This window comes from Puntigrus tetrazona, chromosome 7, assembly GCF_018831695.1.
Source record: "Puntigrus tetrazona isolate hp1 chromosome 7, ASM1883169v1, whole genome shotgun sequence".
Classification (NCBI taxonomy): domain Eukaryota; kingdom Metazoa; phylum Chordata; class Actinopteri; order Cypriniformes; family Cyprinidae; genus Puntigrus; species Puntigrus tetrazona.
In genome coordinates, this window is record NC_056705.1 from 7,178,948 (window position 1) to 7,201,777 (window position 22,830).

A 22,830-nucleotide genomic window follows, 5' to 3' on the forward strand; every position below is an offset into this window, starting at 1 on the left:
TTATGCAACATCACTAGATAGATAGATAGATAGATAGATAGATAGATAGATAATGAAAGAAAGGCCACTGGGAGACTTGTGGAGAGTTCATTCAGCATGTAATTATGCAACGCCATTATATAGATAATCAAGGTAACAGTGCTCTCAAACGTGACTTAGTGGATGGCTCTTAAAAGAGCCGTTTTTGACAGTTTTTTTGACAGTCTTTTATTTCTTCTTGGCTGCTGTCTTTTTAGCTTTGGCGGCTTTGGGTTTCGCGGTCTTGGGTTTGGCCGCCTTTGTCTTCTTAGGGCTCTTGGCTGCTTTCTTGGGGGTCGCGGGCTTCTTTGCTTTTTTGGGGCTCTTCGTCGCCTTTTTAGCAGCGGGTTTCTTGGCCTTCTTCGGAGACTTCTTAGCGGCGGGCTTCTTCGCTGCGGCGGGTTTGGGTTTCTTAGCGGCGGCCGCTTTCTTGGCGGCGGGTTTCTTGGCTGCGGGCTTCTTGGCTTTAGGAGCGGCTTTCTTCGCGGGCTTCGTCTTGGTCTCGGCTTGCTTCTTGTTCAGCTTGAAAGAGCCGGAGGCGCCGGTTCCTTTGGTCTGGACCAGGGTGCCTTTCAGCACCAGGCTCTTAACGGCGATCTTGACGCGGGAGTTGTTCTTCTCCACGTCGTAGCCGCCGGCAGCGAGCGCTTTCTTCAGGGCGGCGAGAGACACGCCGCTCCTCTCTTTAGACGCGGACACGGCCTTGACGATGAGCTCTCCGACGCCCGGTCCCGTCCTCTTGCGTTTAGCTGCGGTCTTCTTCTTGGCCGCTTTGGTCGCGGCGGCTGCTGGCGCGGTTTCTGCCATGATCTCTCCGAGACGATCCGGACTCAAACTCTGACTGTAAACAACAACGAATGAGCCGCTGCTGGGCGGCGCTGTGCTCTTAACCGCAGCATGAGAACCGTGTAGACTCAACCGGCTCTTCTCAGTGACCGATCCTGCCGGAGCCGCTCGTGCTTGTGTTTTATCCCCTCTTATCTAGAGCAAAACTAAAGCGGTAAAGATTGTTTTCGCGGAGGAAAACACCGTACACATCGAGGAGAGACTCAAACTTTATTTACAGTCCAAAACTCTTGACAAGGAAACGTTTATTTTACCAACACACGCTTAAATCCCGTACGTGCACGCGGGGATACGCTACTTTACGTCCGTATTTCACGTGATTTGTGCAATAATCGTGATAGATGACTGTAATACTTTCTCCGTGTGTTGGATAAGTACTTTCACGATGGCTTTAAATGAAAGAGAGGCCACTGGGAGACCTGTGGAGAGTTCATTCAGAAGTTTTTCAGCAACTTGAAGCACAGACGCATCTCATGCCACTTCTTTCTCTAGTTCCATTGCTTATAAAACTGTTTAAATAAGTGACTGAAATTGTGTGGGTGAGGGTAATATGACGGGTCATATGTAATGTTAGTGTATAAGTAGGGCTGTGTGGAGTGATATGTGCGGTTTGTGAATGTCTGTTTGTGTAATAGAGTAAATATTGTGTGTTTGATATTCTTTCTGAATGGTGCCACAGAAACAGAAATTCCCTTTTGCTCTGTAGAGTGTAAGCACATTGAAATAATGTCAAGTGCCAGTGAGTATCAATGTAACAATATATTAGTCAGGTAAATGTGTATTATGTCAATTCATAGGTAATCAGTACAAGATTTCAAATACTCCACAGTAAATCTAAGCGTAAAAGATGCATACAATATGGGCTCATCTCACTGCAGAATAATATCTGATCTCCTGGCATTTTCTATAGATTATAATTTGCAATAACATGCAGTCAAAAGAACACATGTAAACAAAATATGTTTAGTACCTTTAATTAGTCTCCTTTCTGTAAGATGTTATATTAGAAGACCAATTGTTTTCGTGTTTTGTTAACTTTAGAAGCTGCTCGTAGTGACAGCGTAAGAGGCCTAAGAGTTGAGCTGATGCCGTGATTTGCTTTTTCCGCTCTATGGTTTTTACCGGAGTGGGGAGAAATCATATCATATTCTTATTCTGCATTATTTAGTTTTATAAACCTCTATATACAGCCACAGGATCAAAAGATTCACAGCAGCGTGTGTGCATCTAATTTTGAAGCTTCAGCGCTTATTGGGCTATGTGCAGGCAATTAAAAGAGACATGCGATGCGATTTGTGTATTGTGTGTTTTAGCTGTTTGTGCATGTATATGATCTGCAGAGTTGCAAAGTCTCCCACGAAAGGATTGATGCTATCTAAAAGAGAAGGCTGATTACATAACTCAGGCCAAATGCCTCAGCAACGCAGTAGTGTATATATATGCTTGCTTTGTTTGTATATATTTACTTTAGTTTGTTTGCATTTGCTTTTCACCGTTCAAATGCACACTTCATATCGTCAGCGGTCCGGTTATCACATCCCGAAGACGCAGAGGCCCGAGCTGATCGATTGCAACCAACTCTGCAAGCACTGCTTGAGCAGTAGTTTCACGTCTGTGTGTGCGTGTGTGTGTGTGTGCGTGTGTGTCTGTGTCTGTGTGTGTCTGTGTCTGTGTGTGTGTGTGTGTGTGTGTGTGTGTGTGTGTGTGTGTGTGTGTGTGTGTGTGCGTGTGTGTGTGTGTGCGTGTGTGTCTGTGTGTGTGTGTGTCTGTGTGTGTGTGTGTGTGTGTGTGTGTGTGTGTGAGAGAGAGAGAGAATGAGACCGGGAACAGGAAATATGAGGCAATGCCTGGAATTGAGAAACGAGGTAATGTTAGTGTAATGTTTGTACAACAGTAATTACCATTTTTGCTTTCTTGTAAGGTGGGTTAAGGATGGGGTAGGTGTAGACGCTAATAGAAATACAATATAATAGGTAAGTTTAGGGGTGATAGGTTTTGTTTCAGATACAGCACTCAAACATTTATGCAAAGCACCTACTTTTGTTTTCTATAAAAGGCCAAACCTCTGTAGGAATATCACAGCCCTTATGAGTTGATGTTAAATGCATAGAGTGCCCTTGGTACAATCTACTAGCGCGGTGGAAAAAACAGCAGCCTCCTCATGAAGTTTGCTTTAAAAGCAGGGGGGGTTTTTTAAACGATTTAACAAACAACGTGAAATAATGTCGCTTTTTTATAATTGACAACAACTCCGATCCACTTTCTGTTTAATGCAGTGTAGTGTGCACTAAGAGAACAAACCCTCCTGACGGTATTAATGCTTGCTGAACACTCAACTCTAGTGCGGTGAGGCAAAGAATATGTAGATCTAACAAAAAACTGCGTCATTTTGTGTATGGATTTTCTCGGCCAGCTTGACAATGGTGTCACACAGCATGAAATGTTATTCGAACCTTTTAATTTGTAACCTTTTGCTTAACATTCAGGCCCTGTCCACACCGAGATGCATATAGTATACATATAAATGTTTTATCGTATAGGCATTTCGTCCGGATGGATGGAGAGTAAAACCGGTCATTTATGCGTATGAATAAATCTGACTATAAATCAAGAGCCATAAATAACTCGGTGGGTTTGGCAAGTTTTGCTGCTGCATGTCTCAATAAATATTGCGTCATACCCACTGAAAGCGTGAGAAAATCTAGTTATCGTATGGATATCCAGAATATACGATAACTTCAACGATAATACCAACAGCTAGCTGGCTGTTATACGCGAGTACGAATCAACTTTTCATGTGTTTATCTTGTTAAAATAACAATGTTAAATTCATTTGCTATGTAATATTTACTATTGTAAGAAAAAAATAATAATTTTTAAGACCCAAAACTAACTGAAGATGAGGATGGCGAAGAAGGAAGATGGTGCTCCTCTTCTAGTTTCTTCAACAGGTGTTTCAGCCTGAGTGTGTGCATGTACTAAAAGAAGAAGAAATCTCTCTCTCTCTCTCTCTCTCTCTCTAGACCCACCCTCTTCCTTGAAGTAAGAAATGATCATATATATATAAAAAAGCACAGGAAGTGTCTGGTTTCGAACGCCGTGGCAGCATGGGGTCCGGTGCAATGTCCCTCTCCATCTGTGAGTATTTGATCGCGTTTTATTTTACTGTAAGTTTTTTGTGATTGTATCGCATTGCTACATTTAAACGCGGAGCAATTTTTTAAAGCGACCTAAAAATAACGCAAAGTGATTAATCTCAAAGATGTTCTCAAAGATGTTCTCAAAGATGTTCTCAAAGATGTTCTCAAAGATGTTCTCAAGGATGTTCTCAAAGATGTTCAAAGAGTTCTCGAGATGAAGTCCACGGTGAAAAGCTGAGTTTTCAGCAGCTGTTGAAATGTTTAAGTTTTGAAACAAAAAAAAAATCCTAAATGCGGTAAGAAATGTGGTAATTCAACCAGAGAGGAGCGGTTAAAGAGAGCCAGAACAGAAATAAAATGAAGTCATTATTTTGTCACCATGGTGCCATGCTTGTGCGGACCACAAAAGGAGAAGCTGCAAAAATGCCCCGATTGTGTTCATCCCTTTAATGGCGGTGTAAAGTGACCAGCCTCGAACTTGAAGAGAAGGATACGAAAGTATCACAGAATGACGCGTCGAGATGTCATATTGTCAGTGTGTTCGGAATAGTTTGCCCAAATTAATCAGAATATAGACAAACTGTTGCATGTCATTTTTAAGATGAACACTACCAGGATTTTTTAAACTACAGTTTAAACGTGAATGAAGTGAACTTTTTCATGTTTTTGCATTTCACAGCCATCTACATCGTGTGTTTTTTTGGTTTTTACATATATATTTACAGTTCTGATGCTGTTATCCAGCCCCCCTGGACTCGCTCAAGGTAAATATATTTCATCGTAGGGCTGGGGAATATATTGCCTACGCCGGTGATTCATTCGATGCTTCAATCAGAATACACGGTTGAATGCGAAAACAAAGCTTCGTCACATTTCGCATTGTTTTGACTAAATGAATCAACCTTTGGTGCAGTGCTTCCCTGCGAGATGCTTCGTTTTTTTTATACAAGCTTCGAAACCTCGAACACGTCGCATTAGTGTCTTGTTTCCTGGTTCTTAACGTTATTCTGAATTACTCTGCTAAAAGTAAATAGAGTGCTTGATCCTCAGCTGTTTGTCTCCGCTGTTTGAGACACAATGTGTTTGTCTTAACAGACGTACTTGAAGCTGTGGTGACTGTAGCTTCACGGAGTGTATCGACCGGAGAGACAGTCGCTCTGAAGTGTGTGATACAGTCTAATCACAGCAACTGGAGATACGAGTGGTACAAAGAAAGCAACAGCGCGAGGTTACAGACGTCGGATCGTTACGCTGTAAACGGAGACACTCTCACGATCGCAGGAGTGAAGGAATCCGATCAGGATCAGTACTGGTGTAGAGGACGGAGTGATGAAGAACCGAATTCAAAGTCGAGCTCTTTTGTTTATCTCAGTTTGCAGGGTGAGTTGAATATTGTTATCTTTACGTGTTTGATCAGACATCCAATCGGGAGACTTTCATTCAGATGTTGAATACACGCCACTGATAATTAAATGTCAACTTTTACCGTTTTTTTTTTTTTTACCGTTTTTTTGTTTTACTTTTTACCGGTTTTAACCGTTTAATTATGCGAAGGCATTGTTCCCACAGGATCCTTTCTTGCGTTTAAAACAGTCGGAGAGATAGAATGACACTGATCAAAGGGGTTTTAATATCTATAATAATAATGATAATGAAACATGAAAAGTAGTCAGAGGTCTTCGCTCTTTGTCAGCAGGAGCATGCATCTTTTTCTGCTTTCTGTGGTGACAAACAATGGCATATGAGACAAAATAATGAATTATAGTTCAATAACACGTTTACACAATATTTTTTTCCCCTAAAAGAGCGGTTTAGGTCACTTCGTGTTTTTTCTTTCTTTGCAGATTTACCCAGATCTTCACTGACTGTGATACCAACAAGGCTCGTGTACACTGGAGAGACGGTCACTATGAAGTGCAAGATCGAGTCTCACAGTGACTGGAGATATGAGTGGTATAAAAACAGCATACACAAACCAGTGTTACGGCCGTCTGAGCGTTACGCTGTGAACACAGACACTCTCACTATCAGAGAAGTAAAGGCATCTGATAAGGATTATTACTGGTGTAGAGGACGGAGAGATGAAAAACCACAATCGTCACAAGCAAACTTTGCTTATCTCTATGTGTATGGTAAGTTAAATATCATTGTTTTCCTAAACCCACTCTACTACATGTATAGTGTTGCAAGGATCACTTTGGAAATGGAATAGGTTACAGATATGTTCCCTATTTAATATGTATTAAGTAGTGTAACTGATTCCATGTGATTACTTTTAGATTAATTTTCTACATTTCTAATGAATGTTTTCAACATTTAAAGCAGGGTTCACCTTACAGTCGGACCTGACTCTGTTGTTGTTAACTTTCGTCGTTTGAATTAGGATTAGTTCACTTTCAAATGAAAATTTTATTCTAATTTACTCACCCCTATGTTATCACCCCTAGTTAAAATCAGACTTTAACACCTTTTTACTTGAGATTATTCTAAGGGTTAAATACAGAATTTAATTCATTATTATAACAACATATAGTTAATGTTTTGGAAATCAAACCTTTGCATAAATATCTAGTTTATTATTATTAATTAAATTATATATTTCACCTCAGAATAATGCATCAAAAAGTAACACTTTAATACATAATCCAAGAGACAAAGCATACACACAACATATACAAGATGAGAATGGACAAAGACTAAAGACCAGAACACAAACTTGCATGGGGAAGGTAACTGTGGATAATTGACACACCTGAACAAAAAAAAATCAACAGAACTTGGTCACAGGGAAAAAAAACAGAGCACATGGGGAATAAGAAATATCAACAAAAGTCTAAAACTGTGACATTTCACCCCTTACCAGTAAGGTGTGACCTTACGCCATAACTGAGGAGGGAGGGCAGGGGCTCTGGAGATAGACGTGAAGCAGAAGAGAGGACAAGCCAAACACAGAAAGTAAAAAACATAAATACATGGGGGGTGGAGGGGGGTAAGAGCAAAAGGGAAGCCAGAAGCAGGAGGAGCCAGGTGTTAGACCAGAGACCAGCCATGACGAGGCCCCAGGGTGGAGTCGAAGGAGGGAGAAACCGTGATGGAGAAGGCCTTGACCACACCATGAGACAACTAACAGAGATAGAGCCTATGGAGAAGGAGTCCAGGGTGGAGCCAAGCATACAGAGAGCCGGGTGACAACAAAGATCCAGTGAACCAAGGCAGAGCTGAAGGCTCGGGCAAATGATGTGGAGACTGGGGTCCGGAAGACCATAGTGGAGCCGAAATGATCAAGGATGAAGGTTGAACCGGGGGGAAGGAGGAGCCTGACAGAGCCAGAGGGATAGATTGATGAGGCAAAGCCAGAGGAGTGGAATCCTGAGGCGGTGGATGATCAACAACTGACCAAAGCAGAGCCAGAGGGACGAGGGAACCTGGCAGAGCTGGTGGGATGACGGGCCACGGCAAAGACAAGAGCCAAGGTGGAGCTGATAGGTCAAAGGACCAATGTGAATTCCAGGGCTCAAAAACTGGATGCAGAGACAGGGGATCCTCACGCCTAATCTGAACTGGAGACTGTAAGACCAGAGGTAGAACAGCGCCACTCTGTTGGCACGGACTGAGGGTGAGCTGAGGGGCTGACAGGAAACCGAGGAGACTGGGTTGAGAAACTGGCTGGCTTTAGATGAGTTGGGAGAGGGAGGCTGGGAGGGAGCATTGGAGAACAGGAGCTGAGCGGAGACACAGGATATTCAGGGTTGAGTAATACTTCTCCAAACCAGTCACTTAGGTACATTATAACAAAGTCCTTAAGTTCATCAAAATAGCTCCCAGAAAGCAATTCTAGCTCACCCTCAGTCGCGGGAGTGAGGGTGGGCTTCCATCAAAGCCCTCAATCTCCTCCAACACTGTGGCAAAATCCTCTTTTGGACCACCTGTTGGGATGCATGCCTTTGACCGCTCGCTCAGGCTGGTGCGGATAGTGAATTAGGCACGCAAGCTATATAAAAGGCTGTGAGCCTCAAGCGGACAGTCTCCCTGCTCCAGGTGGAGAAGATTCACGGGGGGATAGTCCATCTGGGAAAAAATCGTGGTTCTTCTGTCACGGTTGGTGTATTTTGAAACGTGAAGACGTCAGAGATCAAAGAGCAACACTTTAATAATACACACAGCATACACACAACATATACAAGACGAGAACGGACAAAGAATAAAGACCTGAACGCAACTTATTTGGGGAAGGTAACTGAGGATAATTGACAAGACACACCTGAACTTAATGAAAAAAACGGGGTCACAGGGGAAAAACTTAGAGCACAGGGGGAATAAGTAATATCAGCAAAAGTCTAAAACTGTGACCGTATTAGATATATCTATTATTTGCCATTTACTCTGAATGTAATAAATCATAGTACTACTTGCGTTTTGGTGTCTAGCCTAAATAGTTATTTTTGGTTATAGATCATGTTACTTGCCTGGGGTTAACGAAGCATTAATGTCAAGCCCTGAAGGCTGAGCTCCTGTCTGTGGAAAATATTCAGACCCCCTTTGTAATCATTAAAATGTGCATTAGTAACTGTAATTTAATTACATATTTTTCCTTAGTAACTGTAACAGTTACGTTTATTTTGTATTAAGTAAATTACGTAACGCCATTATATGTAGTTTCTGCCAAACCCTGTATATGTATGACTTTTAAATCCTAACAGACACTGCAATTTTGGCCACAATTTGGCTGTCTGAAGCAAATGAATCGCATATGTGATAATTAATCAAATAATTAAGGAAATGTGCTAATTAATCACATCTCTCCCCTTTAACATCATTTAATAAATACAGAATCATTTATCTGACTAGTTCACTGAAAGACCTCTGTCTTCTTTCTTCACAGATTCACCCAGATCTTCACTGACTGTGACTCCAGACAGAACTGTATTCACTGGAGAGAGAGTCACTCTGAAGTGTGAGATTGAGTCTTACAGAGACTGGACACGGAGAAATTATCTGACATATGTCAGTACAAATGACTGGACATACTACCAGACACCTGACTGGAGATATGAGTGGTATAAAGACAGAGTTATGTTACGGCCGTCCGAGCGTTACGCTGTGAACACAGACACTCTCACTATCAGAGGAGTAACAGCATCTGATCAGGATTATTACTGGTGTAGAGGACGGAGAGATGAAAGACCACAATCGTCACAATTAAGCTCTGATGTTTATCTCTCTGTGACAGGTGAGTGTAAAGTGTATATGGTGTATACTGTATATATTTTAGTGTTTGGAATATATTATGCCATGATAAATTGTTTTAATAGTAGTATTTGACTTTGCTGTCACGTGACCTTATGACACTCTAATCAGCCACAAACATACCATGTAAATAAAATAAATATTTACATGGCAAACAAAGAATTTAATTTAAAAGAGAACTTCTCTTTTATAGTTCATGACATTAATCATGATACTGATGCCGTTTCAGTTACCTACACCTATACAGAGAGAGCCAAACCGGTTTTGAAGGTGACTCCGGATCAGAGTGTGTTCAGAGGAGAGAGAGTCACTCTCAGATGTGACATACAGACAGAAAACATTCAGTGGACATACAGCTGGTTTAAAGATGAATACACTTTCTATCGAACATCAACAGCAGCAGCAGAGATCAGTTTCAGAGCTGATTATGTGTCTGTCAGTGAATACAGATGTAGAGGAAAGAGATCAGACTCACAGAGATCATCAGACTTCAGTGATGCTGTGAAACTGACTGTATCAGGTGAGTCTTCATTTTCACATGTTTAATGTTTAATTAAACTAATATCTGTGGCTCAACACTTTTCATACTCTTCTGTATCTGAAGCACTTATACATGCAGATGCAGAACTGCATATGCAAGCTTAGCTGCAAGTTCATTATTTATGCACAAACAAGTCAAACATAATTATGTTAAAGTTGTTTTTTTTTTGTTTTATACAGAAGAACCTTTTGGTTAATCGTGGAGGATGCATGAATTCGGGGGCCAAAAAATATTCTGTTATTTTTCTAATTCTGACTCTTCGGGATCTGATTGTGTTCTTGTTCTCCTGCAGATCTGAAGCCAAAGCCTGAACTCACATCAGATCCTGAAGGAGCTGCACTGACAGGAAACACAGTGACTTTGACCTGTCTCGTGAATCTGGGCACTGGATGGGACTTTTACTGGAACAAACACACACTGACCTCTGAGACAAAGACAGAAACAAACTCCTCCAGAGTGAAGATTGATTCAGTGTCTGATGGAGGACAGTACCGGTGTAGAGCTGGAAGAGGAACACCAGTCTACTACACACAATACAGTGATGCACTGTGGGTAAATGTTACAGGTCATCTTCTCAACATCAATGTACAACATGATGGTGAGTCCTGTTTTCCAATCACAATATGACTAATTGAGCTCATCCATTCGTATCTGTTATACTCCAGTCGCATGAAGGCGATAAACAACGTGGCCAATGACAGACAGCAACTCGAGTTTTCAACTTTGAAATCGGTTACTGACGGCTGTGTTTATTAGTTCTTAGCATGTGGAACATATTGCATATTGTGACTACAATAAAATCATTGCCTCATAACCAAAATCATATTTTTGATTATGTTAACAGTACACACATCAGGCATTTTAGCGGTGTTCCTGTCAATAAACATCTTTGTTGGTGTTGTTGGGTGTATATATATAGGGGCCTTCAATACAGACCTATATTGTTTAGTAATGCGTTTTGTCCATCTGATTTCAGCGTCACGTTCAGATCAGATTTCGGTCTTCAAAATCCTCAGTTTTCTTCTGGCAGCTTGTCCGTATCTGCTGTCGACGGTCGTGCTGCTCTTCAAATACTACAGAGAGAGAGGTAAGACTTCTGTCTGAGCGCTCCCCTCCTTTTCTTTGGAAAATTATAAATATTTTTTGTATTTCAGTTTCATCTGCTGAAGACCAAAGCCAGTATGCAGTGACAGAAGAAACTTCAACCTAATAACAGTTTTAGTGTCAACATTGATTACTCCTTTTGTGAAAAAACAATAAAAATAAGAAATGTCATGTCAGTGTTTCTAAATGGGCTATTGAAAAGCAAGGCAATTAAATATGAGAGATCTCTTGTCTGCTTGTGATAAGTCAATAAACTTTCAAAAATGTGAAGATGCCCCTCCTGCTTGTCTTGTGATTTATACATTTTTCAAAAACTGACTTAAGTTATTCACTGTAAACTAGGCGCATTTAAAACAAAAGAAAGTATAGTTTTATCAAAGCTTCTATCCAACAATCATTAAAGTCAACCAACTAGATAAAGGTATTTGATAAATCTCTTTTAAAGACACTTTGTGTGGCTCTTAAAAGAGCCTTTGTATTGGCCGGTCAGACGAGCTTTACTTGGAGCTGGTGTATTTGGTCACGGCCTTGGTTCCCTCAGACACGGCGTGTTTGGCCAGTTCTCCGGGCAGCAGCAGACGCACGGCGGTCTGGATCTCTCTCGAGGTGATGGTGGAGCGCTTGTTGTAGTGAGCGAGACGAGACGACTCACCGGCGATGCGCTCGAAGATGTCGTTCACGAAAGAGTTCATGATGCCCATCGCCTTGGAAGAGATTCCGGTGTCGGGATGAACCTGCTTCAGGACTTTGTACACGTAGATAGCATAGCTCTCCTTCCTGGTCCTCTTGCGCTTCTTTCCTCCTTTACCGGCGGTCTTGGTGACGGCCTTCTTTGAGCCCTTCTTGGGCGCGGACTTCGCTGGTTCAGGCATGATACACACTTTCCAGTTCAACAAAACTGAATGTGGATATTAGCTGACCCTCACAATTTTTTATACACTGTCCTATGCTAATTTAGAAAAAAGCAGAGTAGCGGTGTCTGATTGGGTATCTCCATGGACCAGACCAGAAAATGATTTTCATTGGTCCAACTGAAGCCAATCAGAGGCTTTAAAATTTGAACTCCTCCCATCGCCTCGTGATTGGCGAACATCCCCCATTCGTTTCAGTTTATTTATTTGATTTTCCCGCTGTTTTTAAATATATATAAATTTTAAATTATATAATCATGAAAAAACGTATGAAAATTTCACTAATACCAACACCAAAGCTAATAATTTTATTATATATAAATTATAAAAAAAAAAAAAAAACATTATATTGTCATTTGAACCGCGAAAACGAACACAAAAAAAATACTAAAGTCTTTTTAACTTAAGTATATTACAAACAGATTTTCGTTGCAGATAATTGTACCGTTTGGAAACTCGTTCTTTGAGTGAAATCGTGGGTGGCTCTTAAAAAAGCCGTTAGAATTTTCTTCAGAAAACGCTTAACCTCCGAATCCGTACAGAGTCAAGTCAAAACCACAATCATGGGCGATAGATTCGATAAATTCGAGCATATTCGCTTCCGTTTGCCACCTAACAAACAATTAGACATCCTAAATTACGTCTAACGTCTTTAGTGTGCCAGTCCATCGGGAATAAACGACCGCAAAAAGCTCAAGCTTCTTTAGTAGCGGAACATCAAAACCACGGAAAGAGCGTTTAAAATAAAAAAAGGACGTTTCCACTGGTTAAAGGCATCTAAAACAGGACATAAGCAAGGATTTATTCATAAACAATCGCAGAGAATGGCATGGTGTTGCACGTAGACTGAAAACACACCGCCTGGTTTAAAACGCGGAAGTGAAGTTTCGTCGCATACACACTAAAAACACGAAATGAATGCTAAACATTCTTGTCTAGGCTCAGAAAACCTGAATTGCTTAAGGTTTATCCATGAAATTATTTCGCCATTTAATGGAAATTCTCTCTAAAGATAGATTTAGGTGGCTCTTAAAAGAGCCTTTGGGGTTTGTGGCTGAAGCAGCTGTGGATTTAAGCGCGCTCTCCCCGGATGCGGCGGGCCAGCTGGATGTCTTTGGGCATGATGGTGACTCTCTTGGCGTGGATGGCGCACAGGTTGGTGTCCTCGAAGAGACCGACCAGATAAGCCTCGCTGGCCTCCTGCAGAGCCATGACAGCGGAGCTCTGGAAGCGCAGATCGGTCTTGAAGTCTTGAGCGATTTCTCTCACCAGACGCTGGAAGGGCAGCTTGCGGATCAGCAGTTCGGTGGACTTCTGATAACGACGGATCTCTCTCAGAGCCACGGTACCGGGCCTGTAACGATGAGGCTTCTTAACGCCACCGGTGGCGGGTGCGCTCTTACGAGCGGCTTTAGTAGCCAACTGCTTCCTCGGGGCTTTACCTCCGGTGGACTTACGAGCGGTCTGCTTGGTTCTGGCCATTATCTCAGATCAACTCTTCAAAGAGAGACGAATAAAATGAAGCAGTGTGTGAGCGCCGCGCTTATTTGAAGCCCTGGGCTGCCGCGCGCTCATTGGACGGCATAGTTTAACAGGCATTTGATTGGTTATTGTCTGGCGTCTCTAAAACACAATTGACCAATGAGCGTGCGTATCTTTTTTTTTTAAACAAACAGTGGATGACCGTTTGTGGTTCCCGCCTAAAATGCCTGTATTCTTTTTATCTTTGTCGAATGAAAATAGAACAACGAAAAGTTTTACGTTTCAAGTCAGATCATGTAGTTGTTTTTCCCGAATGTGTAGAGTTCCGTGTTCCAACTCTTTCATGAACACCAGATTCAACGACTTTTCAAAGCACCATTTATTTTATATCAAGCACCTACCAAATTCACAACGGAGCATATAGCTTGAGAAAATCCTCTTGTAACATTTATATTACAAATGTCAGCGTAACGAGGTTTTGTGTGGGTTCCGTAAATTTAGACAATTTTAAGTGAGCCCATTAGTCAATAGTTCACACCGATATTTACTTTTTGAAGTGATTTAGTGAGATGCAAGTGTATTTGGTCACGTCAAGAGCGTATTTTCAAAACAATCATTAAACTTAACTGACTTTTTTTTAGGATAAGTATTGAAGTGTTTTGTTTTTTCTTTCCTTTAGAAGTGAAGGCTTACGCCTGAGTTTATACAAACTCAGACTGAATAAATGAAACCGCTCTTTAAGGAAATGATGGGTGGCTCTTAAAAGAGCCTTTGGTTTGACAAGAAACTTCACTCCGTCTACTTGGTCTTGGCGGGTTTCTCGGTCTTCTTGGGCAGCAGCACGGCCTGGATGTTGGGCAGCACGCCGCCCTGAGCGATGGTCACTCCGCCCAGGAGTTTGTTCAGCTCCTCGTCGTTACGCACCGCCAGCTGCAGGTGACGGGGGATGATACGGGTCTTCTTGTTGTCCCGAGCGGCGTTTCCGGCCAACTCCAGGATCTCAGCGGTCAGGTACTCGAGCACAGCGGCCAGATAAACCGGAGCACCGGCACCGACGCGCTCGGCGTAGTTGCCTTTACGGAGAAGCCTGTGAACACGACCGACGGGGAACTGCAGTCCCGCCCTGGAAGAGCGAGTCTTAGCCTTAGCGCGGGCTTTTCCACCGGTTTTACCTCTTCCGCTCATTGTAGCTCACAACTGCTTTCAAAGAAAGAATGATGGCACAGGAGGCTGCTGTGCTGCTTTTAAAGGAAAGAGTGCCGGTCTCCTATTGGCTGGAGTCTAAATACGGTTTAAGCCAATCAGTGAACCTCTCTCAATACTCCAAACCCAACCCCCTTTCGTTCTCAGAAATTACATTGTAATAAATCAGTATTAGCTTCTTTTTGTGTGTATTTTTAACGTTTCTACGTTTCTTTCAAGGGCTTTTATATGTATTTTATGTATATAGAACTTTACTGTTTGTTTATTAATAAACGTGCCGCACCTGCCTTTTACGAATCTATTGTTTACCTGGTTTCAAGAATAGTTAAAAGTTTGACTTTGCAGTATTTAAGTCGTATTAATATATGCCAGGACTCATCACTGGGCTGATAACCAAAGAAATAATGCTCTCTCTCTTTGAATTAGTGGGTGGCTCTTAAAAGAGCCGTTTTGATAAAACCTTCAAAAAGACGCAGTTTATTTCTTCTTGGCTGCTGTCTTTTTAGCTTTGGCGGCTTTGGGTTTCGCGGTCTTGGGTTTGGCCGCCTTTGTCTTCTTAGGGCTCTTGACTGCTTTCTTGGGGGTCGCGGGCTTCTTTGCTTTTTTGGGGCTCTTCGTCGCCTTTTTAGCAGCGGGTTTCTTGGCCTTCTTCGGGGACTTCTTAGCGGCGGGCTTCTTCGCTGCGGCGGGTTTGGGTTTCTTAGCGGCGGCCGCTTTCTTGGCGGCGGGTTTCTTGGCTGCGGGCTTCTTGGCTTTAGGAGCGGCTTTCTTCGCGGGCTTCGTCTTGGTCTCGGCTTGCTTCTTGTTCAGCTTGAAAGAGCCGGAGGCGCCGGTTCCTTTGGTCTGGACCAGGGTGCCTTTCAGCACCAGGCTCTTAACGGCGATCTTGACGCGGGAGTTGTTCTTCTCCACGTCGTAGCCGCCGGCAGCGAGCGCTTTCTTCAGGGCGGCGAGAGACACGCCGCTCCTCTCTTTAGACGCGGACACGGCCTTGACGATGAGCTCTCCGACGCCCGGTCCCGTCCTCTTGCGTTTAGCTGCGGTCTTCTTCTTGGCCGCTTTGGTCGCGGCGGCTGCTGGCGCGGTTTCTGCCATGATCTCTCCGAGACGATGCGGACTCAAACTCTGACTGTAAACAACAACGAATGAGCCGCTGCTGGGCGGCGCTGTGCTCTTAACCGCAGCATGAGAACCGTGTAGACTCAACCGGCTCTGCTCGGTGCCTGCGCTTCCCCGCGAGCGAGCGGTGCTTGTGTTTTCTCCTTTCGTATTTTGAATAAAATCGAAGCTGCAAAGCAATTCAGTCGAGAGAAACCGACGTGAACATCGACTAGAGGTACACGGCTTCATTTATAGACCGAAGGTCGCCACGAGTAAGCGTTTATTTAAACGCAGCGAGATCAAATCCACGGAGTGTGCACGGTAACGGACGAGGTTGCGCGTGTTTTTATTGTAATATTGTGCATTAGCAGTGGTGAATGTTTGATTGCGTCGTCCGTGTTTTTAACAAACACTTTGACAGTGTCTTTAGTGAAAGAAACATCGCGGAGGGGCTCGTGTAGTGTTTTATTCAGACGTTGTTTCGGTCAGCTTGAAGCACACGACACACCGGTCCGTCCTTCATCTCCGGTCACTGTTGCTCCCCACGTTTAGCTGCTTTATCGATTCAAACCCCCCGATTACATCCCAAACTCAACAGCCGATCGCGTACGTCAAAACAAAGGGCTTTTACGCCGATTATTTATTTATTTATGTTGTTGTTGTGCTTTGTTTGAACGAACCGATGAATAAAACTTTTAAAATCATTGCGTGCAGGCGTTTGTTGCGATAACGCGAACGGAAGCAGATTAACAAGGAATATCATTCACTGCATTCGAGGTAAAAACACAGTTTTTTCGCACACTAATGCTTTATTGTAGTGACACGAGTAACAGCAGCTTCAGAAATAGTTAGGAAATGCTAGTTTCTCAGCTGCTGCCTTTTAAGGAAATACAGATGATTAATGTGCTATGTTTTCCATTGAAGGGTGCAAAAATTACATCATTATTGCACAAATAGGGCATCACCGATGAGATGCAGTAAACATCAGATTATGGTCTCTGTGTATATTATCTGCCCTGTATTTTTAAACGGGTATTTTAAATTTGATTTTGACTGATGCGAGCAAATTTAAAAGTTCAATATAGTCACACAATATCGATTCTCAAGTATTTTCTAATCGCATTTATTCCTGTATCGATTGTTTCATCATTTTTTATGTTTTACTTTGAGTCATGCAGCAATGCTTATCACAGAATAATATCATAGAAATGTTTCGTACGCAGAAAGGTCTCCACTGTAAAGATACAAACTAATAGTCTATTCTAAAACATAAAAGAGCAGAAAGTTGGCTGATTATGAATCACTCCCACTTGCACGTCTCACACTCTTTGTTTTGCACTTATAGGATGACCAAACAATATTCAGTTACCCACAAAGAGAAATTCTTAGTAACCTTTTGCGTCTTCACACTTCTGTATTTAGTTTGACAGCACTACCTTATTTGACCGGTCTGATGATGATTCAGAAAGTTAGCCTTAAGATGATTTAGATGCAGAACTAAAATAAATCCCCTCCCATTCAGTCTGAACCAATCACAGTCGGAGTTTGTTCGCATCATTTATACAGAAACAATGACTCATTGCTGTGGTTGAAGATTATGTACAAAACTGACCAGTGACCATATTCATGTTTTTGACAAATTACACTGTGTGTGTGTGCCTGTGTGTGCCTGTGTGTGTCTGTGTGTGTGTGTGTGTGTGTGTGTGTGTGTGTGTGTGTGTGTGTGTGTGTCTGTGTGTGTGTGTGTCTGTGTGTTTGTGTTTTGTGTGTGTCTGTGTTTTGTGTGTGTGTGTGTGTGTGTGTGTGTGTGTGCATGTGTGTGTCTGTGTTTGTGTGCCTGTGTGTGTGTGTCTGTGTTTGTGTGTGTGTGTGTGTGTGTGTGTGTGTGTATGTGTACGATTATTTATTTCTCTAACACATGAAACGAAATTAATTCACTAAATAAAGTATATTCCATATTATCAACAAAAAATGTATCACAGACTCAATTGACGTGACAGTGGTTTTCTTCCTGTTTGCGCAGGAAGTGTAGAGTCTATAAAAGCCTGTGTGTTTGACGGCACGTCAGTAATCGGTCACTATGGACCTCGGTCTACTTCCTCTAATGCTCTGTGAGTATCATTTCGTCATGCGTTCATTCTTTATTCTGTATAAGGAGGGTGAAGAAGCGTTCTCCCGTGTTTCTTCATCCATTCAGTATTTAATAAAATGCTTTGCTTATGCATAATAAAACATAATGGTGAAACGATCTGTTGTTTCATACTATTGTTTGCTCTATTTATTTGTTTGGTGAACAGAATGGCTATGAGGTGCATTTTCTTATTGGCACTGAATTCAGTAATTGAAGGAATTGGTGATATTTAGGATTTCTATAAATGTATTTCTATAAACCATGGTGGCCTAATCTGTATTCGGGGCGGATTTGTCTTTCTTTAAATGGTTTAATCAATAAATAATTGGCGAATATATTGCATCTGTTTAGGGTTGAGTTTATTTTATATGATTGAATCAGGATCAGATTGAAGGAGGTGATGCCAAAACTGAACACACACCTTCATTATTTCATTACTCTTTCTCCCCCTTTCTCTCATAACGTAGTTATTAACTGAAGCAGTCTGCTATCGACATCTCAAATCTCTGTTAAAATTGTTTGGAATTGGCAAAGGAGGAAAAACTAAACCCATTCAGTAGCGTTTTAGCCTTGAAATAAATCACCTGGACGTCTAGCGGTGTGGTAACTGTAGCATAAGCAGATTATTAGACTTGGGTCGGCTGAATTCTTATAAAAAATATGCGTGCCTAAGTCTCAACGACCGCATCTCCACCTCGGGCGTGCAATATTTTCTAACAATTCAGTGCACCCAAGTCTATTACAGCTTACGTCGCCGGGTGAGATTCATCATCTTCAGCGCTTTTTAGGAGCGTGTTGTCTTCGGATCTGGACAGAGCGTGTTTTCTTCGCTCACGGTCAAGTTACCGGCCACAGCGACGCCGCTTCCCACGTGAAGCACACAGAAAAAGACCAGCGCTCTTCAATATGCATCAATAGAGCGGATATTTTCATCACTTCCCCTTCCGGTCACCATCGGCGTTATTGCTTACAAGAACAGATCTGATCCGAAAGGAATTGATTTTTAAGGAATACGGATAGAAAGAGCGATTCTGTCCAATGCCCTAACATCAGCTGCAATATAATCAGTGGCAAAATACCATTGTAGCTAGTTATTTTTATTAAAAAACGAATTTCTCTCACACGCTAATCAACGAAATTGATTCGTACCGTGCTTCTCTTGTGAAAATCCTTTTAAAAGGTCGCAAATATATTCATATCATTTTATTTAGAAGCAAAACAGGTCTGTTCAAATGCATCTTGTTTATTTGTTTTAGTGCTGATTTTAAACGTGCTCCCTGGACCAACTCAAGGTGAGTTATATTTCTTAAAATCTGTGCACGTTTAACACCGAAAGCGTGATGTTCACGTCACTCATTGGGACAATGATATGAGCTCCACGTGAAATCAATGTCTCCAATATACTCATGTGTGATATTACAGGGTCACCGGGAGCTGTGATGATTACGGAGCTCGACAAAGAGGGCTCGTCTCGGGCCAGCAGAGATTTCAGCATCACAACTGTGTCTGGAAGAAGCATGAACATCAACAACAGTAAGCATTCTGTGCATTAGACATGAATATTAACTGCTTAAAGATGAAACTAGGAAAACTTTTACTCGCCTTCGAAGCATGCATGTGACTTTCTTCAATCGGATGAATCAGTCGGAGGTTCGTTGAACCTTATTAAACCTTCCCGAGGGTATAATCGTGCGTGTTTGCTGTATACAAGACGTTAAGTAAAGTACGGATATGTATCTTACGAAATAGCGTGGATGCTCTGCAGGAGGCCTTCATGCATTTATGTTTTATTAAGGATTATTTAATATAACTCGGATCGGATTCACCTGAAAGAAGAAGTCACATAGACCTAGTGAACTAAAGAGAGGCTAATTTTCATTTCTGAGCAAATTAACCCTTTAATATCCATACATGGCATTAATTAGCCACATATGGTTATATTATAGATGTCAATGCCTTATGGACATCACTTTGAAACATATGTCTGGCTGATAAGAAACAATAAAGTAACTTGAGTAACTGAATAAATGAAGTAGATCATAAAACAGCCATACGGTTACTCATCGTGACATAATAAGATGAAGGTTGAGGCTAATGAGAAATTATAAGCAGCGGTAGATGATGACCACTTATTAACTCATGGTTGCATCGTGAAATATTTCCAGATCAAACCAAAGTAAGCATAAAGCCCCAGAGCTCAGTGTTCGCTGGAGACACGGTTACTCTGAGCTGCGAGGGACGCTTAACCGAAAGGAAGATCATCTGGTACAAGGACTTTCAGACAATGACTAATGACGACCGGACGCTGACGCTGAGAGATGTGGGAGTCTCCAATGGAGGAAAATATGCCTGCGGCGTACTACACCAGACCATACAAAGCCCAAGAGTCACGCTGAGCGTGAGAGGTACGTCCTCACAGCGCCATCTTGCTTCACAGTTATGAAAATGCACAGCATCCCTTAACGGCGCCGTCTGCTCTCTGCTGCCTCAGTGAGACCGAAGCCCGTGGCGCGCGTTCACCCCGACGGACGGGCGCTCGGGGGACAGACGGTCACTCTCACATGTGAGCTACGGGAGACGGACGTCAGCAGCTGGACGTACAGCTGGAACAAAGACGATTCGCCGGTTCACGCGAGTCGATCGCCGGAATACCGAATCGGTTCTGTTGATGAATCTCACGCGGGTCGCTACAGCTGTGCTGGACACGAGATCGGAGGATCCCGACACTCACACACCAGTGATGAAGTTACACTGAGCGTATCAGGTGAGAGACTTTATCACTGTCTGTCGCTCTGCATGATGTCTACAACGCCTTCTTAACCCCCTCGATCGATTTGACCTGCTTGACCTTTTGTTTTGAAACACCAGGGCCTTCAATGAGAGAACCGTTGTTTAATGTCCTGCTCGTTGGAGTGATTTCAGGACTCAGCGGCGCCTTTCTGCTCATTTTCATACTGGCCCTGCTTTTCTGCTGCAGACGCAACAAAGGTTGACCTCTTCAAATCCTTCAGACCGTTTATACGGATCTATAGACTATAAAGATCTCTGGAAGCATTTGTGACCCCGAAAACCGCGAAACCAGTCACGAGTCGTTTTTTTTCCAAATGGAGGTTTATGCATTTCATCGTGCAGCTTTTTTCACTGATGTATAGTTTGCTAGGATGTGATTCGGCGGAGCGTTAGAAAATCTAGAATCTGAGGGTGCAAAACAATCTAAATATTGAGCCCTTCAATGCATAAAATGACGTTTTAATATATTTACTGAACAAAATAGCTTTATGGAACACGATCGTTACTTAATATGCTAATTATTTTTAGCGTAAATGCAATCATTTTGACCCACGCTGTGTATTTTTGGCTGCTGCTACGAATACATCCCGGCGACTTGAGACTGGTTTTGCGCTCCAGGGTCACACACCGAGACACTGTGCATCGTCCCTGAAGCGTCTCTGTGTCTGAGTGTAGGTGGAAGATCTCTGTCTCCGTCTCCGGACCGCCGTCCGCCGACCATCAGCCAGACACCGACGCCGTCCGGCTCCGGTCAGTGCCTTTCAGAAACACTCGCCATGTCTTTACAGTCATTGCAACGATCTTTGCTTTTTTTTAATCGAACGATAAAGTAGGAAGGTGTGGCGGTGGCGCGCATGGCACGAACTCGGCAGAAAAAGAGAAGAAAATGTCTTATGTTTTTGTTTTTTTTACGCAGGCACTGTAAATGGGACTTCGCGCACGAACTACGTTGAGGTGAATATGAAATCGATGGAGGAAACGAAGAAGAAAAATAAAGGTACGACTGCAACCCTTTTAGTGACACATTAAGACGCATGCATGAAACATATGATAAACTTGTCGTCTTTTAGGAGAGGAGTGTTATGACCATATCTACTCCAAACTGAGCTTTTAAGGTAAACCAGAAACAGTGCAAAACGCCACAAATGAACGCGATCACAGAGATAAACACATTATGTGAATCATTTCAGGATCTGGATCCACGACTTTCATCAACGGCGGGATACAAAGATACATACAGTCATGTTGTTTCGATTATTGATTATAACTATTGTATTAAAATCACTGTATATTATGTTTTATAGCAAATATTTATGACACTTTAAAATGCAGTTCGGTCTGCTGATACTCTGTTAAATATCTTGTATGCATTGCAGAATTATGAATATTATAAGAAAATATCAATGGGCCTGTGTTAATCTATTCTATCGATGTCCACTAGATGTCCTCATATAGACCACATGTTTCAGAGCCGCACTTCTTTTAGGCTTATTTAATTTAATCGATCAGGTCATGAATGATGACTACCTTCATAATGAACAGTTCTTCCTAAATGCAACAAGTGACCATGTTTAAAAAGAAATAAGTATAGCGTATAGACTATTTGTTTTGTAATTAAATTGCGTAATTAATGAGTAATTAATATGTAATTAGCACTTGTTTTTGCCATTATGCGTATGTTTCCAACACAAAGTCCAACAAAGATCTGTTTGCATCTATAGACATGACAGAAGTAAATCTTTATTAGACTATTAGATGTGTTTTTTTCAGTTCTTGTCGGTTTTCTTTCCTTCAGTGATTCTGCTTGTTAACGCTTCAAACCTCACTCGATTAAACCGCTTAATCTTCTCATTTATTCCAAGTGTTTCAGGGTTTCTTTAACCGTGGACACACTGAGCATTATTTGATCGACTTGAAGACGTTTCTGTATCACTTTTGCCCGTATCTTTGAATTTTCCTTCCTGCTTCGTTCACCAAAGGTGAATGTGAACTTCCTGTTTGTGCAGCGAGTGAAAACCACATGCAGAAGCCTTTAATGCTGCAGGCAACACAATCTAGACTCTAAAAGTAGTGTTATTTGAGCCCGAATGTGTCGGTTTATCTTCATCCTGACGAAATGGAAAGAGTTCAGGAAATAAATAACAGAGGAGTAAAACAATTCTGCAAATTGGCTTTATTTTACAAAAATACAACTGTTTAGTAGTACAATATCTCATCTCTGTTCCTAACTATAAGCTTAATTAAAAAAAAAAAAAAAAATATATATATATATATATATATATATATATATATATATATATATATATATTACAGACA

The 22,830-nt window shown here is 41.9% G+C and overlaps 7 protein-coding genes across 8 annotated transcripts; 2 read left to right on the plus strand and 5 right to left on the minus strand.

The window, feature by feature from the left end:
- Nucleotides 1-64: 64 nt before the first annotated feature.
- LOC122349269 (histone H1-like) lies at nucleotides 65-892 on the minus strand. Its single transcript, XM_043245247.1, has one exon. The coding sequence runs from the start codon at nucleotides 823-825 to the stop codon at nucleotides 208-210; it is 618 nt and encodes a 205-aa protein (XP_043101182.1). The 5' UTR covers nucleotides 826-892; the 3' UTR covers nucleotides 65-207.
- A 3,002-nt stretch (nucleotides 893-3,894) lies between these two features.
- LOC122349186 (neural cell adhesion molecule 1-like) lies at nucleotides 3,895-11,166 on the plus strand. Its single transcript, XM_043245130.1, has 9 exons — nucleotides 3,895-4,002; nucleotides 4,730-4,768; nucleotides 5,100-5,384; nucleotides 5,849-6,136; nucleotides 8,887-9,234; nucleotides 9,481-9,771; nucleotides 10,085-10,390; nucleotides 10,769-10,879; nucleotides 10,947-11,166. The coding sequence occupies exons 1-9, from the start codon at nucleotides 3,972-3,974 to the stop codon at nucleotides 11,000-11,002; spliced, it is 1,755 nt and encodes a 584-aa protein (XP_043101065.1). The 5' UTR covers nucleotides 3,895-3,971; the 3' UTR covers nucleotides 11,003-11,166.
- On the minus strand, nucleotides 10,734-11,819 carry LOC122349189 (histone H2B-like). The gene is made up of 2 exons (XM_043245133.1): nucleotides 11,398-11,819; nucleotides 10,734-10,865 (listed from the first exon to the last, which is right to left on the minus strand). The coding sequence occupies exons 1-2, from the start codon at nucleotides 11,766-11,768 to the stop codon at nucleotides 10,859-10,861; spliced, it is 378 nt and encodes a 125-aa protein (XP_043101068.1). The 5' UTR covers nucleotides 11,769-11,819; the 3' UTR covers nucleotides 10,734-10,858.
- A 322-nt stretch (nucleotides 11,820-12,141) lies between these two features.
- On the minus strand, nucleotides 12,142-13,293 carry LOC122349187 (histone H3). Its single transcript, XM_043245131.1, has one exon. The coding sequence runs from the start codon at nucleotides 13,287-13,289 to the stop codon at nucleotides 12,879-12,881; it is 411 nt and encodes a 136-aa protein (XP_043101066.1). The 5' UTR covers nucleotides 13,290-13,293; the 3' UTR covers nucleotides 12,142-12,878.
- A 794-nt stretch (nucleotides 13,294-14,087) lies between these two features.
- Nucleotides 14,088-14,494, minus strand: LOC122349188 (histone H2A). The gene has a single exon (XM_043245132.1). The coding sequence runs from the start codon at nucleotides 14,472-14,474 to the stop codon at nucleotides 14,088-14,090; it is 387 nt and encodes a 128-aa protein (XP_043101067.1). The 5' UTR covers nucleotides 14,475-14,494.
- Nucleotides 14,495-14,957: 463 nt separating this feature from the next.
- zgc:110425 lies at nucleotides 14,958-15,619 on the minus strand. Its single transcript, XM_043245134.1, has one exon. The coding sequence runs from the start codon at nucleotides 15,585-15,587 to the stop codon at nucleotides 14,970-14,972; it is 618 nt and encodes a 205-aa protein (XP_043101069.1). The 5' UTR covers nucleotides 15,588-15,619; the 3' UTR covers nucleotides 14,958-14,969.
- Nucleotides 15,620-17,595: 1,976 nt separating this feature from the next.
- Nucleotides 17,596-22,822, plus strand: LOC122349304 (sialoadhesin-like). Of its 2 annotated transcripts, XM_043245292.1 has the most exons (10): nucleotides 17,596-17,704; nucleotides 18,981-19,016; nucleotides 19,147-19,257; nucleotides 19,890-20,129; nucleotides 20,216-20,488; nucleotides 20,593-20,712; nucleotides 21,190-21,264; nucleotides 21,431-21,511; nucleotides 21,585-21,629; nucleotides 21,705-22,822. In XM_043245292.1, the coding sequence occupies exons 1-9, from the start codon at nucleotides 17,674-17,676 to the stop codon at nucleotides 21,626-21,628; spliced, it is 1,011 nt and encodes a 336-aa protein (XP_043101227.1). In that variant the 5' UTR covers nucleotides 17,596-17,673; the 3' UTR covers nucleotide 21,629; nucleotides 21,705-22,822. The 2 variants fall into 2 exon arrangements, with proteins under 2 accessions (XP_043101227.1, XP_043101228.1); XM_043245293.1 differs by lacking the exon at nucleotides 18,981-19,016 and having other exon boundaries at nucleotides 17,679-17,704; nucleotides 21,585-22,822.
- Nucleotides 22,823-22,830: the final 8 nt, after the last annotated feature.

What these genes read in the sequence shown, in the direction of transcription:
- LOC122349269 (XM_043245247.1), bottom strand. Translation starts at nt 825, where the DNA reads ATGGCAGAAACCGCGCCAGCAGCCGCCGCGACCAAAGCGGCCAAGAAG.
- LOC122349186 (XM_043245130.1), top strand. Translation starts at nt 3,972, where the DNA reads ATGGGGTCCGGTGCAATGTCCCTCTCCATCT. An exon ending in TGCAATGTCCCTCTCCATCT is followed by an intron (nt 4,003 to 4,729) that starts GTGAGTATTTGA and finishes ATATATTTACAG; the next exon opens with TTCTGATGCTGTTATCCAGC. An exon ending in TGTTTATCTCTCTGTGACAG is followed by an intron (nt 9,235 to 9,480) that starts GTGAGTGTAAAG and finishes ATGCCGTTTCAG; the next exon opens with TTACCTACACCTATACAGAG.
- LOC122349189 (XM_043245133.1), bottom strand. Translation starts at nt 11,768, where the DNA reads ATGCCTGAACCAGCGAAGTCCGCGCCCAAGAAGGGCTCAAAGAAGGCC.
- LOC122349187 (XM_043245131.1), bottom strand. Translation starts at nt 13,289, where the DNA reads ATGGCCAGAACCAAGCAGACCGCTCGTAAGTCCACCGGAGGTAAAGCC.
- LOC122349188 (XM_043245132.1), bottom strand. Translation starts at nt 14,474, where the DNA reads ATGAGCGGAAGAGGTAAAACCGGTGGAAAAGCCCGCGCTAAGGCTAAG.
- zgc:110425 (XM_043245134.1), bottom strand. Translation starts at nt 15,587, where the DNA reads ATGGCAGAAACCGCGCCAGCAGCCGCCGCGACCAAAGCGGCCAAGAAG.
- LOC122349304 (XM_043245292.1), top strand. Translation starts at nt 17,674, where the DNA reads ATGGACCTCGGTCTACTTCCTCTAATGCTCT. An exon ending in TCTACTTCCTCTAATGCTCT is followed by an intron (nt 17,705 to 18,980) that starts GTGAGTATCATT and finishes TATTTGTTTTAG; the next exon opens with TGCTGATTTTAAACGTGCTC. An exon ending in AAGCATGAACATCAACAACA is followed by an intron (nt 19,258 to 19,889) that starts GTAAGCATTCTG and finishes AAATATTTCCAG; the next exon opens with ATCAAACCAAAGTAAGCATA.